This window comes from Macrobrachium rosenbergii, chromosome 5, assembly GCF_040412425.1.
Source record: "Macrobrachium rosenbergii isolate ZJJX-2024 chromosome 5, ASM4041242v1, whole genome shotgun sequence".
Taxonomy (NCBI): domain Eukaryota; kingdom Metazoa; phylum Arthropoda; class Malacostraca; order Decapoda; family Palaemonidae; genus Macrobrachium; species Macrobrachium rosenbergii.
In genome coordinates this window covers 15,657,904-15,674,201 of record NC_089745.1, presented here as the reverse complement: position 1 = coordinate 15,674,201, position 16,298 = coordinate 15,657,904, and the positions used below count along the sequence as shown (strand labels likewise).

The following is a 16,298-nucleotide window of genomic DNA, read 5'->3' as shown; positions in this document are numbered from 1 at the left end:
AACTTTAACCTTAAATAAAATAAAAACTACTGAGGCTAGGGGGCTGCAATTTGGTATCTTTGATGTTTGGACGGTGGATGATCAACACACCAATTTGCAGCCCTCTAGCCTCAGTAGTTTTTAAAATCTGAGGGCGGAGAGAAAAAAGCGCGGACGGACAGACAAAACCGGCACAATAGTTTTCTTTTACAGAAAACTAAAAGGATTAGAAACGAGATGTGAGAAATCTTATGAAATGACACACACAATGAGTCACTATGGTAACACAGATGACACATTCAAAATTAAAAATTTAATTCAAAAGAAAATTTAACAAACTGGATTCACAAGATGCTTAGATGATCTCTTCAGTGAGAAACATTAAAGGATAATGGCAGGGAGTAAGTGCGCTGGAAGTTATAAAGAAGAAATAATTTTAGATATTAAAGCGTTGATGGTGGAAATGTTTGTTTGACCCTTAAATGGTACTGCATTAGATACTCACTCTCTCTCTCTCTCACACACACATGCCTTGAAGGGGTGGTTCCTAAAGGCATTACCCTTACGATTTTAAGCAGCTCTCTCTCTCTCTCTCTTTTTTACACACGCTAAAACAAGAAAAGCAACGTATTTAAGGAACACATTCATACGCAAAACGGCTTCTGGTCATTAACTTTAGCTATTAATGTTTGAATACATTAACCTTCGATTATAACTCCTCAACCGAGAATTGACCAGGAAATATTCAGAACGTGTATAAACACTGAATTCCCGCCCAAGGTATTACTGGATGTAAATAACATCCTAAGCATCATTATACGCACAATACTCGCGTGTATCACTCGGGTATTACCGTGTATTTAAACGGCATTACTGAATATGTGCAGAGCATTACTGAATACCAAAAATATAACACGCGGCGGTACTTGGGTGGCCTGGAATGGTAACAAAAACAGTTGAACACAACAAGGGAATTTAACAGCAAATTCCTTTGTTTTCGTATTTTGTTCTCCTCTGTTTCTCTCCTTTATCACGTTTTCTGGCTGACTAGCCATGGGAGCAAGAGCCTGTGTTGGCATGATGCGAACTTAATGCCACCTTTTTTTTCACAACATAATAGAAACGACGAACTTTATTAGACATGGCTTATCTTGTTTACGTCTTCATCCCGCTTTGAATTAAGGAAATATGCATGAAGGTGCGTGTGTGCGCGCACACACACATATATACAAATATCTATATATGTATATATATATATATATATATATATATATATGTACACACATACATACATATACATACATGCATCATACATACGCACACACACATATATATACAGTATGTATGTATACATGTATGTATATATATATATATAATATATATATATATATATGAATGAATTTTTATCACATCACCGTGATTCATATACAAGCATTAAGCTACAAACGTCCTTTAATATCCAATTCGCTCTACCTCGGAAATAATATATTTTCATATAAATTATGTTACCGAAGGGAAATTTTTTTTTTTAGTTGATAGTAAGTTCGTCGTCCCGTGGGACGACGAACTTATTATCAACTAAAAATTCCCCTTCGGTAACATATGAAAATATATTATTTCCGAGGTAGAGCGAATTGATATTAAAAGACGTTTGTAGAAATGTTTATATATATATATATATATATATAATATATTTTATATATATATATATATATATATATATATATATATATATATATATATATATATATATATATATATAAATATATATATATATATATATATATATATATATATATTACAACATCATATGATTACAATCACATTTGATAAGTGACTTTTATGTGTCAGACACCACTGGGAGGTACCGAAAAACGATTGTAAATCCTGACCAAAGTGATAACTAGAAAACACTGGAAAAGAGAACAAAACAGTATACAACATGTGTAAGATATGCTCAGGTGAACAGTGGAATTTTTGTACATATTGAAAACACTCATACAATTAACCTCACGGGGACAAAATGTAGTTTCCTCTAATGACGCACTGTAAAGAAAAATTAAATCTAGTTTTATAAAAGGAATATCCGTCAAGGAATGTATCAACTCGATCCGTTGATTTCAGAAGAAATATGCAAAAGTTTCATTTTATGGAAAGTGAGCTGAAAGACGGGGAAAAGGGAAAACGGGCTCCAGCTAGATAATCGGATCTGTGAAAAGATGACCTGTCACTAGTGAAGGCAGGACTTCGTCTACAAAACGCCTGGTACAAAGTATATATATTGAATTTCTACCGCTTTGTATCAGTCCTCTGAAGATGGCTTAGTAATAAAACGCCGACACCGGTCAGGAGTTACAACCGTTTATAATTTCTTTCCAGTGGTGTTATATATATACAGTATATATATATATATATATATATATATATATATATATATATATATATATATATATATATTATATACACATATGATACCGATTCTCCTACTGAAGAATGACTCCAAAAAAATTAAAAGAGCGTTTTCTACCACGTTTACCCTTCAACTTACAATTCAGGGATAAACTGATCTATTTCAACGCTTCCACTCGAATGATTCAGCATGAAACAGGTGGTCATCTTTTTACCCCGTAAAAGTGAAGTCAACTTTGTCTGATTGCACAAATAGCTGTCACAATATAAACAAGGTGCATAGTCACTGTCAACCATGTGGACATGTGGCTGGTCCGCTGGTATAGTGGTTAGTGTCGTGACATGCCACTCAGATGTTGCGTCTACCCCAGGGCGATGAAAACCACTGGTTCTGCATCATGATCAGCTACTGCTGCAGTGTGGGGTCTGCGGTGGGAGGTTGGAACCAACATTCATTGGAAGCTTGAATTTCAAGTCAATGGCCCCTGTATGCTTGTTCTGGGTGAATAGGTTTCATCTACTGAATAATAATAATAATAATAATAATAATAATAATAATAATAATAATAATAATAATAATAATAATAATAATAATGTAGGGTGTAGGATCAGCCACTATCACAAGAGATTTTGTTGTTCACATTGGATACTTAAGTAACCTACATCACACTTAATATACATAAAAAACCATGGTTGCTTCTATATGGTGCATACATAACCATCACCATTCACTTCAAGGTATATGAGTAACCATTTCCATATACATGAAAAGCACAGATAGCCTTCATCATAGGCGTAACTGCAGGCACAGCTACACCAAACACCTTTGTTACAAGCTAAGTGCAAGTCTAGCTTTTAAGTAGTTTTATACGATGCTAGAATATTCATCCGCACGCATATAAGATGCATTAGGAACATTCGTCTTACATATAAGCATAAGAGGTACATGAAATTCCATCGTCACGCGTGCTGGGTGCCTGAGTAGCCGTCATAATACTCCGGGAACGTGACGTGCATGAATGTCTGTGCTCTTAGACGCATGTTGCTTTAATAGCCATCTACCGACGTGGTTATGAATTGCCTTTTTTTAAAACTACCACTGAGCAAATAGTTTTCGTCACACCACACATGTAAGGCGCATAATGAAACTGTCACATACCAAGGATGCATATTCGTCCTATTCAAAAGAGCACACGAAGCCATTGTAGTATAAGAGGTACATGACTCACCACTGTCATATGAGCAGGACACAAGACTTCTTACGGGCTGCTCCGTGAGCAAGAGCCCGTGCTGGTATTAAGCCAGCTCAATCAAAAACAACAGCAACATTATTGGCTATGAAAGTGAAACACTTTATAAGAAACGTCCTCTTTTACTCAAATCCAATTAGTGGAAAATAGGTCCTTAATTGCTCTAATGCGTCAACAGGATTTAGTATAATTATACTGTTGAAATAAGTCTGTCTGTCTGTCTCTGTCTCTCTCTCTCTCTCTCTCTCTCTCTGAGACCCTTATCCCCCTTTCAGCCAAGAGCTCCCACCCCCTCCCAATTCCCCACAGCTCCAGTTCCATCATTAGCCCCGTCCCATAGTCCATACCCTGCCCATTCCCTGTCCCGGCCAATACTTAGCTAATGAGGGCGTATTTCATTTAATTAATATCTCTAATGACTTTGGCTTCAAAGTGATTTTTCGCTTGTTCTCTTTTATGTTTTCTTTTATAATTTACGAGAGTTCAAATGAATTTTCGTGTTATATTTTCATATCCATATTTTATGAGAGAATGTATACGCCCTTAAATCTACGCGGCTAATTATGAATTGCATTTGGCAACAAACAGTAGAGATAAGCAAATAATAGGTAAATATGCAAAACATACACAGGAGTATATAAGTCAGAAAGATTTATATATTCCTGAGTTTGTTTGTATGTCACACGAAAGCCATCCAAGTATGCTGAACATTTCCTGATTATATCATTTAAAAAATACACAACCACTTCCTGACATTTTCGTGATATCTGGAAATTATATTAAGAAATCATTGAAAATGTCATGAAATTACAAAAAGGGCTGTCTGTCAACCGGATGTCAAGTCGTCTTAGATTTTCAGGTGAAATTTCGTTTAAGACTGAAATAGATATTTCACCTTTGTCTTAAAACCCAAGCATATATAATAAGGTTAAGGTAAAATAGAAAAACTAAACGTCCCCTCTCTCTATATGGCAATTTAAATCATAACAAAGAACAACACAAGTTAATGCCTATGACAGAGCATGTGACTGCATTCATTTTAAGTTAAGTATATCTTAGTTTAACCAGACCACAGAGCTGGTTAACAGCTCTCCTAGGGCTGGCCCGAAGGATTAGATTTATTTTACCTGGCTAAGAACCAACTGGTTACCTAGCTTATTGTGGAATCCGAACATTACGACGAGAAATGAATTTCTATCACCAGAAATAAATTCCTCTAATTCTTCATTGGCCACTCGGAGAGTCGAACGCTGGGCCAACAGCGTGCTAGCCGAAAGCTCTACCCATCCCACCAATGAAGAACTAAAAAACATAACATGCAATACTGCATAGAACCGGTTGTCATTCCTCCATAGTCTAACAATGAGATAACTATTAATCTACACAGACTAACATCATGGTTGCCCCCTCCACATACCTTTACGTCATAGTAACTTAGTACGTAATATTAAGACTACAACTGCTACTTTAACATCGTCTAATGTCATAATTACTGCCATTTTAACGTCGTCTGACATCACAAGCACTCATTTCAACAGAATCTAGCATCATAATTACTGATGCTTTAACAGCTTCACATCAAAACAACCGTCATCAAAATAAAGCCTGACAACACAGTCATTGTATTTTAAATATAGATGTAGATAACAGCAACTGTTATTCACTAAATCATTTGCGCACAGCTTCACTTTCCAAAAGCAGCTTTTTTTTTAACATAGTCTAACACAACAACAACCGCCATTTCAACGCAGTTTAATAACTCGGCAACCGTCATTTCTGCTTTACTTAACATTGCAACAGCTCTCGTTTCAACATAGCCTAACATGAAAAAACGGCCATTTCAACACAACCTAATACCTGACCAAGTGTAATTTCGAATGCATTTAAAACAACAAAAGCAAAAATGTTTTTATGACCTGACGCTCCAGAAGTTGTCATATATTTTCCTCTGATGGCGAACTTTAGAATTTTTTCCTGCTGTCATGTTCCTCAACTCTTAGAGCCTGCCTTTCGCTCGTTATCGCTTCACCGAGATTAATTCGGTGTCTTTTTCATTTTTACTGATTTTTCTTCGAGCCCCAAGTGCATGATAGTTACGGATAACTGGTTCTGTTAGCATTTGTATTCAGAGAAAACAGCACAAAACCTACCATCTGAACACTGCCTAATACCACAGAAGCTACCATTCACAGAAGATAAGCCCTCGTCACTTCAAAAACACTCACAACAACAAAATCTTAGACACTCAGAATTAGGCGTGCTTGAGTGAAATAACACAATGTTTCCAAAGTATCTGGTTAACAATCACAGCTCTATAAGGGAGTATATATTCACTAAGAATTAAATGACCTCCCCTGAGACAGAACTTAGCAATGAGTATATAATCAATAAGTCTTGCAGGATCTTCCTGAGAGAGAACTTAGTAGTGAGTATATAAATCAATAAAGAGTATATAAATCAATAAATCTTACAGGATCTCCCCTGAGAGTGACCTTAGCAGTGAGTGCGTTACTTCCCACAAGATGTGTGGGAAAATTGGTTACAGGCCTGTCAGGCATATTTTTAAACTTTAAAAAGTATACGCGCATGGCGCTTTGTAAAAAATTCAGAAACTTACTGCAAAAGTTCCTAAATCCGTAATTTCACTGGAATAAACATCAAACCAAATCACGCCTAAAAGGAAATGCAATGCATTTTCATTATTTATCGCCTAATCCAGTTGAATTTGCAAAAAAAGAAAAAAAAATACTTCTTAAATCACTGTTCGAATACCATGAAAATATACCAAATGAATTTTAAGTTTGTCGTCTAATTCCGAGATATCCCGAAAACAACCAAAATTAAAATGAATTGTAAAGAATTCTCATAACATTACTGAAAAAAAACAACTAATATTCTTATGTATTTAACGTTTCTCATTTTCTTCCAACAGGCTAAACAAGAGCCACCGAGCTGCACAGGATGCCGAATACCCAGCCTACGGGGTCACAGGACCCAACAAGGATCTCTCGCCTTCCAGTGGAGATAGGAAGCTCGCCCAGTCTGCTCACATGTATCACTATCAACACCAAAAGCAACAGATGATCGCTTTGGAAAAGTAAGTTCAAGGTTATTCTTATATATATATATATATATATATATATATATATATATATATATATATATATATATATATATATATATATATATATATATATAATTTTCTGACTCACCACGGGACCAAACCCCGGTCTTTCGAGTGAGAGTCCAAGGCATTAGTAATTCGGGCACAAAGGTCATAAAAGGAGTTGGAACCTGAGTACTTAACTTTGTGCCCGAATTTGCTAACGCCCTGGACTCTCACTCGAGAAACCGAGGTTCGGTCGCGTGGTGAGTCAGAAATTTATTTCTGTGAAACACGTTCCCATGTGTTCATTTCCATATATATATATATATATATATATATATATATATATATATATATATATATATATATATATATATATATGTGTGTGTATGCAAATTCCTTTTCTTTCGATGTCAAAAATTTTTTTAGCCACACGTAATAAAGTTCTTCACACACACTGAGAACTATTCTAAGTAAAAATATAACATTTGTTTTCTCAAACATTTTATTGACTCCTTTACAAATTCCGATGTAAATTTAATATTTCCTTAACATTCCACTCACGCCATCAAGAACTGCAGAAAACAACACGTCCTTTTTCTCACCCGTTTTTATTAACCAGTTCAAGACTTCCGTGTGTCTTCCCACGCGTACAATAATGACGAAAACACCTTCTCTTCTTGACAACAGATCGTCGGGAGCAGAACGTCACGGCTCCGCCTCCGACGTGGACTCCGAAGAGGAAGGCGAGGAGAACGAGTACACCGTCTACGAGTGCCCTGGCTTAGCCCCGGTGAGTGTGAGGAAAAACACACAACCAACTCAACATGAATGGTTGTTATTTTGTGTGGGGATGGCGGGTGTAGTCCGGGGAGGTGGTTGTATTTCATGGGACGTTAATACAGGCTGGGGTGTGTTTGGGGTTGGGGGGGATACCCCACTAAGTCAGGTTAGGTTAGGAATAGAATGCAACAGAATGCAGAACTTAGGCCAAAGGCCAAGCGCTGGGACCTATGAGGTCATTCAGCGCTGAAAGGGAACTGAGAAAAAACAATTTTATGAATGTAGTAAAGAAAACAGTTTTAGTTGCACTATGAAACAACTGTTAGAGGAGGAAAACCAAGATGGAAGAAAGTGAATATGAACGGAGGTAAAGTAATAGGAGTGCAAGGTGCTAAAGACAGGGGCCGAAGGGAGGGTGTAAAGAACCTTAAGTAATGCCTACAGCGCACCGCGTGAGGTGCACTGAAGGCACTAATCCCCTACAGAAAGTTAGGTTAGGTAATTAGATTAGATTAGTAAGTTAAGTTTTTATCAGATAAGGATAGTTTGATAGGTATGTTACACGGCTTATTTTTTCCATTCACCTGTATTTATGTACAAAATAATTTTGCATTCTCTAAAAGCGTCATCAAAATAATATCAAATTGTTTAACTTTAAAAAATTATCAAATTGTTAAGCTTTAAAAAATATCAAATTGTTTAGCTTAATAAAAATATATAATACTGCTAACCTTACTATATAACCACTGTACTAACATCCCTTTCTTGTGTAGTTATTATGGTATGTTTATATTAACATTAAATTGATTCTTCAGGTTACGATCAGGCAATCACTGTGTAATTTTTTTTTATAATTTTTCTAATGTAGAGATTTTTAAAAACCACAAGATAATACAATCTGTAAATACCAACTTATTCTTTATGGTCAAGGCTATTACTTGACTTGAAAACTATTTGGTACAATCACTATTATTGCCAAGGCTCTTCACGAAAACTTGATTCTTCAGCTGGAAAAAATAAAATCCTCAACAGTGTTCATGTAATATAAAGTTAAAAAAATCCTCTACTGTGGATTTTATTTCTTTACTTATAATCATTATTACTATTGACTTGTTTAAAAATAATGGGAAATAAAAAAAAAAATAAATAAATGCCCACGTAATCAGCAGATGAGAAGAAACAAAAATAGAATAGTAAAAATTGCGCCGAAGTTTCTTCGGCGCAATCAAGTTTTCTGTACAGCCGCTACAGCGTATAATCAAGGCCACCGTAAATAGATATACCTTTCGGAGGTCTCGGCATAATGCTGTATGAACCGCAGCCCATGAAACTTCAACCACTACCCGACGGTGGCCTATCGCATATCGCTGCCAGAAGCACGATTATGGATAACTTTCACCTTAAATAGAGTAAAAACTACTGAGGCTAGAGGGCTGCAATTTGATATGTTTGATGATTGGAGGGTGGATGATCAACATAACAATTTGCAGCCCTCTAGCCTCAGTAGTTTTTAAGTCTTGAGGGCGGACAGACAAAGCCGGCACAGTCGTTTTCCTTTACAGAAAACTAAATTAGTGTTTCAGCTTTCCCACTCTGTACCTTGTGGAACATCCAACTTCCACTTCGTTATTTTCCGATAAAGATGACTCACAGTGTTGACGTTTATGATGCAGCTGCATTTCCAAACATAAAGAATATGGAATAAAAAACAAATATGAAACGAACGCTTCCTTTCATATCGTCACGCCGAAAATTAGGCGAAAATTAAGCGCGATCTAAACTTGCTTCAGAAGTACTTTGTGCTAAATACGGCCTTTTGATCCAGGCGCTCAACACGTTTTTCGTTTCAAAAATGGTAAACAAAAACAGAAAACCCTTTTTTTTTAGTCCATTTTGTTTTGGCAACTGGCCTTTGGTGATGCACCTCTTCCGAGGTACAAAAAATGATATGAAATGAGAGAGAGAGAGAGAGAGAGAGAGAGAGAGAGAGAGAGAGAGAGAGAGAGAGAGATCGCAAATTTACTAGTTTTTCGATACGGAACTCATTTTCAACAATCGTGTTCCCTTTGTAGTTGACAGAAGTCGTGAAGTCGCTACGTGCAATTCTGTAAAGAGTAACTTACATTAAACATTGAGGATGTATTGGTATTTCAAAGAGCTATGTTCCACTGCCTTTGCAATTAGTATTTATTGCTCAAGTGCCGTTTGTTCAAAAATATTTTTACCCGCTTACCGATTATTTTTATCTTTTTACACAAGGACGTTTTGTTGTTACTACTACTACTACTACTACTACTACTACTACTACTACTACTACTACTACTACTACTACTACTACTAATAATAATAATAATAATAATAATAATAATATGTTTTAGACATATTTTTGAGATGCAAATGCTACGCACCGGCACCAGAAAATCCATGCCCATAAAATATTTTTTGACCAAAAAAATTTCAGCAAAATTACTTTCAGCAAGATACGTCTATCTGATGACTAACGATTCGTGGAACAGATTTATTTATTCAGCTATTATCAAATTCCAAATCTCTTTTATGTCTATGATATATAATTACGTTTCGTTGTTATGAAATCATTAATTAGTGTGACGGCTGGTGGGTGTATTTTTACAAAAATGGATTTTGGGTAAGAGTCGCTACAGGAAGTGCTACATTTTTTTTTTAACCAATTATGATTTTTTGTATTCTGTTTGTGAGCTATCATTCGTATTTTGAAAAAGATTAGGAGCTTTTGAACTAGGTTTGTGGAAGTTCTTCTCGATAATCAATGAGATAATAATAATAATAATAATAATAATAATAATAATAATAATAATAATAATAATAATAATAATAATAATAATAATAATAATAATAATAATAATAATAACAACAATAATAATAATATTAATAATAAATAATAATAATAATAATAATAATAATAATAATAATAATTGCTTTACATATTAGATCAGCGAGTTGAAAACATAATAATATTAATAAGTAAAACGAAGTGTAACAATAATAATATCTTTCTTGTGTCCTTTATCCGATTGGAGAGAAGAGCAAAAAAAAAAAAAAATATTAATGATAACAAAAACTCTACTAAATCCTTCTACCCTTTGCTTTTACCAGACTGATATGCACTTACAGCAATTACAAAAACAAAGCCTCTTTTGCCTGACTGGGAAAATGGCGATAATCACAATCGTCATAATAATCACTATAAGCATAATATTACTTAGATCAATAACTCCTGTCTCTCTCTTTATCAGACTGGCGAGATGGAGGTGAAAAATCCCTTATTCCACGACGACCCCACCCCTGCCACGCCCTCCATGCGGAAAGACCAAGAAGATGAAGACGAAGAAGACGAGGACGAAGAAGAACAAAAGGCCAAGTGAAGAAAGAGGGACGAAGAAGGAAACTGAGAAGAAAGAAAAACCGAGTTAAAAAAAAAATAAGAAATCTTGATAAAATTGGGAAAGAAAAGCCTTTGTCACGGCTAGGTTTTCTTGGTTCGTTTACTTCCTGAATTGTTCTTGTTTTCTTTTTTTCCCATTTTCTTAATTTTTCTCTTTTTTTTTGAGGGAAGACTCAACTATATGAGGGGGACATCAACTCGTGACACTCTTTCCCTGTGTCTGAAGGCTTTATTTATTTCGCTGATTATCTCTGAAGAATGCCAAGTTGTCGCACCCGTTTAAGACATAATTATAAGAATAATTTCGAATTTCGACTTGCAAGATGAAGTGAAAAAATTCTCAGTTTTGAAAATGGGTTTTCATAAAAATAAATCTTAAAACTATTCGTCATGGATTCCAGTATAAAATGTTTCAAAAGAAGCCCTGAATAAACATACTCTTTCAAAATCAAATATCTAATAAATATTTCCATCACTATGAGTCAGAATCAGCAGGTCTTTCAAAACAAGTCATGAATAAGCACACACTTTCCCCCCCAAAAAAGATTTGAATTAGTGGTGGAAAAAAAAAAAGGTTTTGTTTTTGTTACTGCTTGCATAAAGCTTCCTGTTTTCAGAGGGGATTTGAACAAAGGTTTTGTTTCCCAAAGAGGATTCGAATAAGGAATTTGGCTCCCGAAAAACGATTACGATAGGGATTTTTCTTTCTAATTGGGAACTGAATAAGAAGTTTTATTTCTGAGGAGGATTTGAATTTTGTTTCCAAAGAGGATCTGAATAACCAGTTTGTCTCCCATGAGGATTTGAATAAGCAATTTTGCTTTCCAAAAGGATCAGAAAAGCACTGTTTCCCCAAGAGGATTTCAAAAAGTATTTTACTTCCCACAATGAATTTGAAGACTATCCACAAGCAAGATTTGGAAAACTAGTTTGTTCAGTTTTCATTTCCATCAAAACAGGCTGGCTTCGTTAAGTAACTTATCAACAACATCAAGGAAACATAAGAGGGGGAGGGGGTTTACAAGCATCGCCAAATGCCATCAATATGATCAGCTGATCATATGAAATTCCCAAACTCGAGAGTCGTGATCCCCGAGTGAAGTGGTGATGCCAATATGCTGAACAAAATGAACCAAATGAAACTCAATTTAATAAAGACATCAGACAAAATGAAGGCCATTTTTTTGCCCAAAATATCTGAGATAATTTTTTCCCCAACTGAAAATACCGAAATATATTCTACCTGAATATCCAAATTGAAGTAAATTAGGATGACATGTCTTATTATTTCCAGTACTGCCTCAGTATGGAAGAATAGAGATAATGATGTAATCATAGAATTAAGTATTTGAAGAGCCTCTAGAACACAGATAATGAAATATATTTGCTTCATGTATAAAATCCCTTTGTTCATTATAAAACAAACAATGGTATTCACCTTTAATCACCCTGGTATCTTTTCCACAAGAAAATTCTTTCACATATTATAGATATACACCGTTTATCACACCAAGAGGATAATAATATAAAAGATGTATGTATACATATATATATATGTATATATATATATATATATATATATATATATATATATATATATATATATATATATATATATATATATATATATATATATATATATATATATGAGCAATTGCACTTATATATGAATACACAAATATAAGCATAACACACACACACAGTAATCATATATATATATATATATATATATATATATATATATATATATATATATATATATATATATATATATATATATATATATATATACAGTATACCCTCGTTTTTGGTTCTTAGTTATGACCATCCCAGTAAAGATTGTTCCTCAGGACTGAAGATAGGTAGTTCATTTTTGAGTACAAAGAGGTTAATTAGAGTTGTGTAAACTGTACAGAGGAATTCCAATTAAATTTAGGGATTATTCTCGTATATAATAACTATCTATGGGAGTATTATAATTTCTGTAGAGTATTTCAGTTACATGAAACTGATAGAATAATTTCATCGCCGTCATTTGAAATATTTACTTCATTTTCATATTGCATTTCTTTCATCTTTGTTCATGAGATTTTCGTAGTGGCTAGTACTACGTTAAGTTGGATTAAATCATTTTTGGCTAGTAGGGGAAATGATTAATTATATATAGGTTTAGGTTTCCTTTCGGATAACAATCAACACCTATTCAACAAAAGTTCTTCCAGATGTACGTATTTAAAAGTATAAAACACACACAGCTAGTCGCTTAGTGTGCGCCAATCTGCATCTCATTTAGAATTAATGGCTATATATATATATATTAGGGATTCCCTTTCAATATCCATAAGCCAGTCTAAGATGGCATTATTTGTAGCAACGGTTTCATTTAGGAGAGAGTAGATAATTAGATCTCAACAGATTGCCATAATTTGACATCTCACCTATTTCTCATTTCGTGGTCAGGGTACGTTCAGGAACCTCTTTCAGAGAAACGGAAAAGACTTTGATTTTCATACGATAAACAGAACAACGGAACAGATTAACAACAGAATACCAGCATCAGTTAATAATAACTGGATGTCCCGCCACCACATAAACAGAAAATATCACTGATTCCTAATGATCACTAATCAGCCTAAAGCACAAGTTACATACATCTTGTAAACTCACACATAGCTTTTAAAATAACCTAAATAAACAAAGAGTACTTACGGACCTCCCTTATACATCAATTAGAATAACTTTGCAAGGAAATGGGTGTATTATGCCTTAGAGGAATAGGAAGCTGCTGATATCCAGATTACTAACAGCAATTATTTTCGTTTCCTTTTTAATACATAGGCCTAATCAAACAGTGATAAGCTATCTTATTTTTGTTAGTATTCACAAGAGGTTTATCAGATATTGTTATCTTTTGAGAGTATTTATAACAGTCAAAGGGAAAGCCAGGGTTAAATTCAGCGTAAACTAACATCGTATGCCACTTGTCCGTATGCCACTGTTAGTTTCGGGCATCCAGGCCTAGGCCTATTCTTAGATTCCAAGAGGCAGGGGTGTGATTATTTTAAACTAGTAAAATAAAATATAAAATACTGACTTAGGTGACCTGTAGCTGAGAATTTCTGAGCCTAGTCGGCACACGTCTCAACATTTATTTCAGAGGGCAAGACATTGATGTATACCTATAGCAGAGGCGGGTGGAAGGGAGGCTTCCCCCACCTGTTAGCTTCTACACTGAAGGCTCATTAACCTGTAGGTCTTTTTGAATACAAAAAAAAAGACAAAGATAAACAAGCGTAAATATATATTGCATGCCTTGATTGTCCTTGCATTCTATGTTCAGTATTAAACAGATATAAATAATAACTATAATATACATACAGGTATCATCCATAATTTTGTGTTGTGTGACTTTTAGCCTTAAGAAAAAAAAAGCCCTTAGCTAGTTTGCCTCGAAACAAATCTATTTTTGCTGTATCAAAGTTGTATATTTCAAAGAATTAAATGATAAATAGGAGAATCCACGATTGAATTTAATACTGATTTGTCAGATGACAGGGTTTGAGCACAGTATTCAGTTATAAGTTACCGGTAGATTTACTTATATTTATTTTTCCTCTTAACTAATTAGGAAGGATCTCTTTCTAAAGACCCAATAACTGAATACTAAGAACAAAAACAAAAAATATTAAGAAATTAATACATAGTTTGTGCCCCTTGGAGTCACATGTATTTGTTCCCAGCCCTTTTCTCTTAAGCTTTTTGTACTCTGTGTAGATGGAAACCCCAAAAATTATTTGACGTCCCTCATGAAAATTTGTACTCGAGTGGTTAGTTAGTTAGTTAGTTCCCCGTGACTCCGCGTAGAACATTGGTTGTGTCATCATATTTTTCCGAGCTCTGTGTCCTCTCAAAAGTAGTAGATTTAAACCTAAGACAAGTGAATGAAGGACCACTGAAAAGACTTCTACTACTGCTATTACTACTACTACTACTATTACTACTACTGTGACAACTACTTTTATTACTACAATTACTGCTGCTACTACTACTACTACTACCACTACTACTACTACTACAACCTCGACTAGTCTCATGCTTCTTTCTTCATTTACCAAATTTGCAGACGATTTCCCGATTTCTCTTTGTGAACTGATCCACTAAATTTATCAGCCTTGACAAGAAGACTTTTTTTTCTTTAATTTCTGGATTATTCCTTTTATTTTCGGATCACTTGCACGTCTGTAGGTTTGGTAGAAAATTATATAAATATAATATATATATATATATATATATTTTCATCAATTGCCTTTGTTTCTCCTTGGAAGTATTTTTCATATATTTTATTACGAGTTCATGACAATAATTCATAGAAGAATAGAACGTTTATTTATGTTGGGTAGTTTTTAATTTCTCTTGGTTCACTATCGTTATGTTACATATTTATCTATATATTATATATATATATATATATATATATATATATATATATATATATATATATATATATATGTACATGTATGTATATATATATATATATATATATATATATATATATATATATATATATATATGTATATATACATATATATATATAAATATATATATATGTATATATATATGTACATGTATGTATATATATATACATATATATAAATATATATATATATATATATATATATATATATATATATGTATATATATGTATATATATACATATATATATATATATATATATATATATATATATATATATATATAATATATATATATTTGTACAATCCGTTTTGGTTCCACCCGATTGGACGCTAATCTTCTGATGGTTTTACTGAAATCAATGTAACCGGCTGTCTATTTAGTTCCCCTTTAAGTTTGTAAACCCATTATCTGTACAATGGCCTACATTCATGGCAGTTTTGTTTCCACTGTCCACAACCAATTTATCGGCTGATTTTTTATTTCGCCAAAAAATATATATATTCAACTGTTGATTTTAATTTTCACGCACACACACACACACACACACACACACACACACACGCAAACATACATACATACGCATACAACAGGTGTGGGCCAGACTGCATACAATGAGGTTTGTCAAAGTTCATGTAGCGTTTCTTGAATTGTATGGTAATTGAATCAAGTCTTAGTTTCCTTTGATGTGTTTCATTTCACCTAGACGCCTGAACAAAACTGAACGTGTTGTATGGTAAAAAAAAATAAATAAATAAATAAAAAAAGGTGGCTACAAAAAAGCACTGTGATCACTAAAGTCTTATAAGGCTCCAAAATATCACAATGTTATTGTTAATCACACTTGGATCTCAAATATTTTATGGAGTCACAT

General features: G+C 33.9%; 1 protein-coding gene and 1 long non-coding RNA gene across 4 annotated transcripts in view; one reads left to right on the top strand and one right to left on the bottom strand.

Annotated features, from left to right (window-relative positions):
- LOC136838527 (protein cab-1) overlaps positions 1-12,121 on the top strand; it is a 353,168-nt gene extending 341,047 nt beyond the window's left edge. For both annotated transcript variants that reach the window (XM_067103617.1, XM_067103618.1), the window contains exons 6-8: positions 6,571-6,735; positions 7,435-7,537; positions 10,803-12,121. In XM_067103617.1, coding sequence (XP_066959718.1) covers positions 6,571-6,735; positions 7,435-7,537; positions 10,803-10,931 — 397 coding nt within the window. In that variant the 3' untranslated portion in view covers positions 10,932-12,121. The remainder of the gene's footprint in view (positions 1-6,570; positions 6,736-7,434; positions 7,538-10,802) is intronic.
- Positions 1-16,298, bottom strand: part of LOC136838528 (uncharacterized) — a 595,187-nt gene that overhangs the window by 368,598 nt on the left and 210,291 nt on the right. The gene's annotated exons all lie outside the window — the stretch shown is intronic.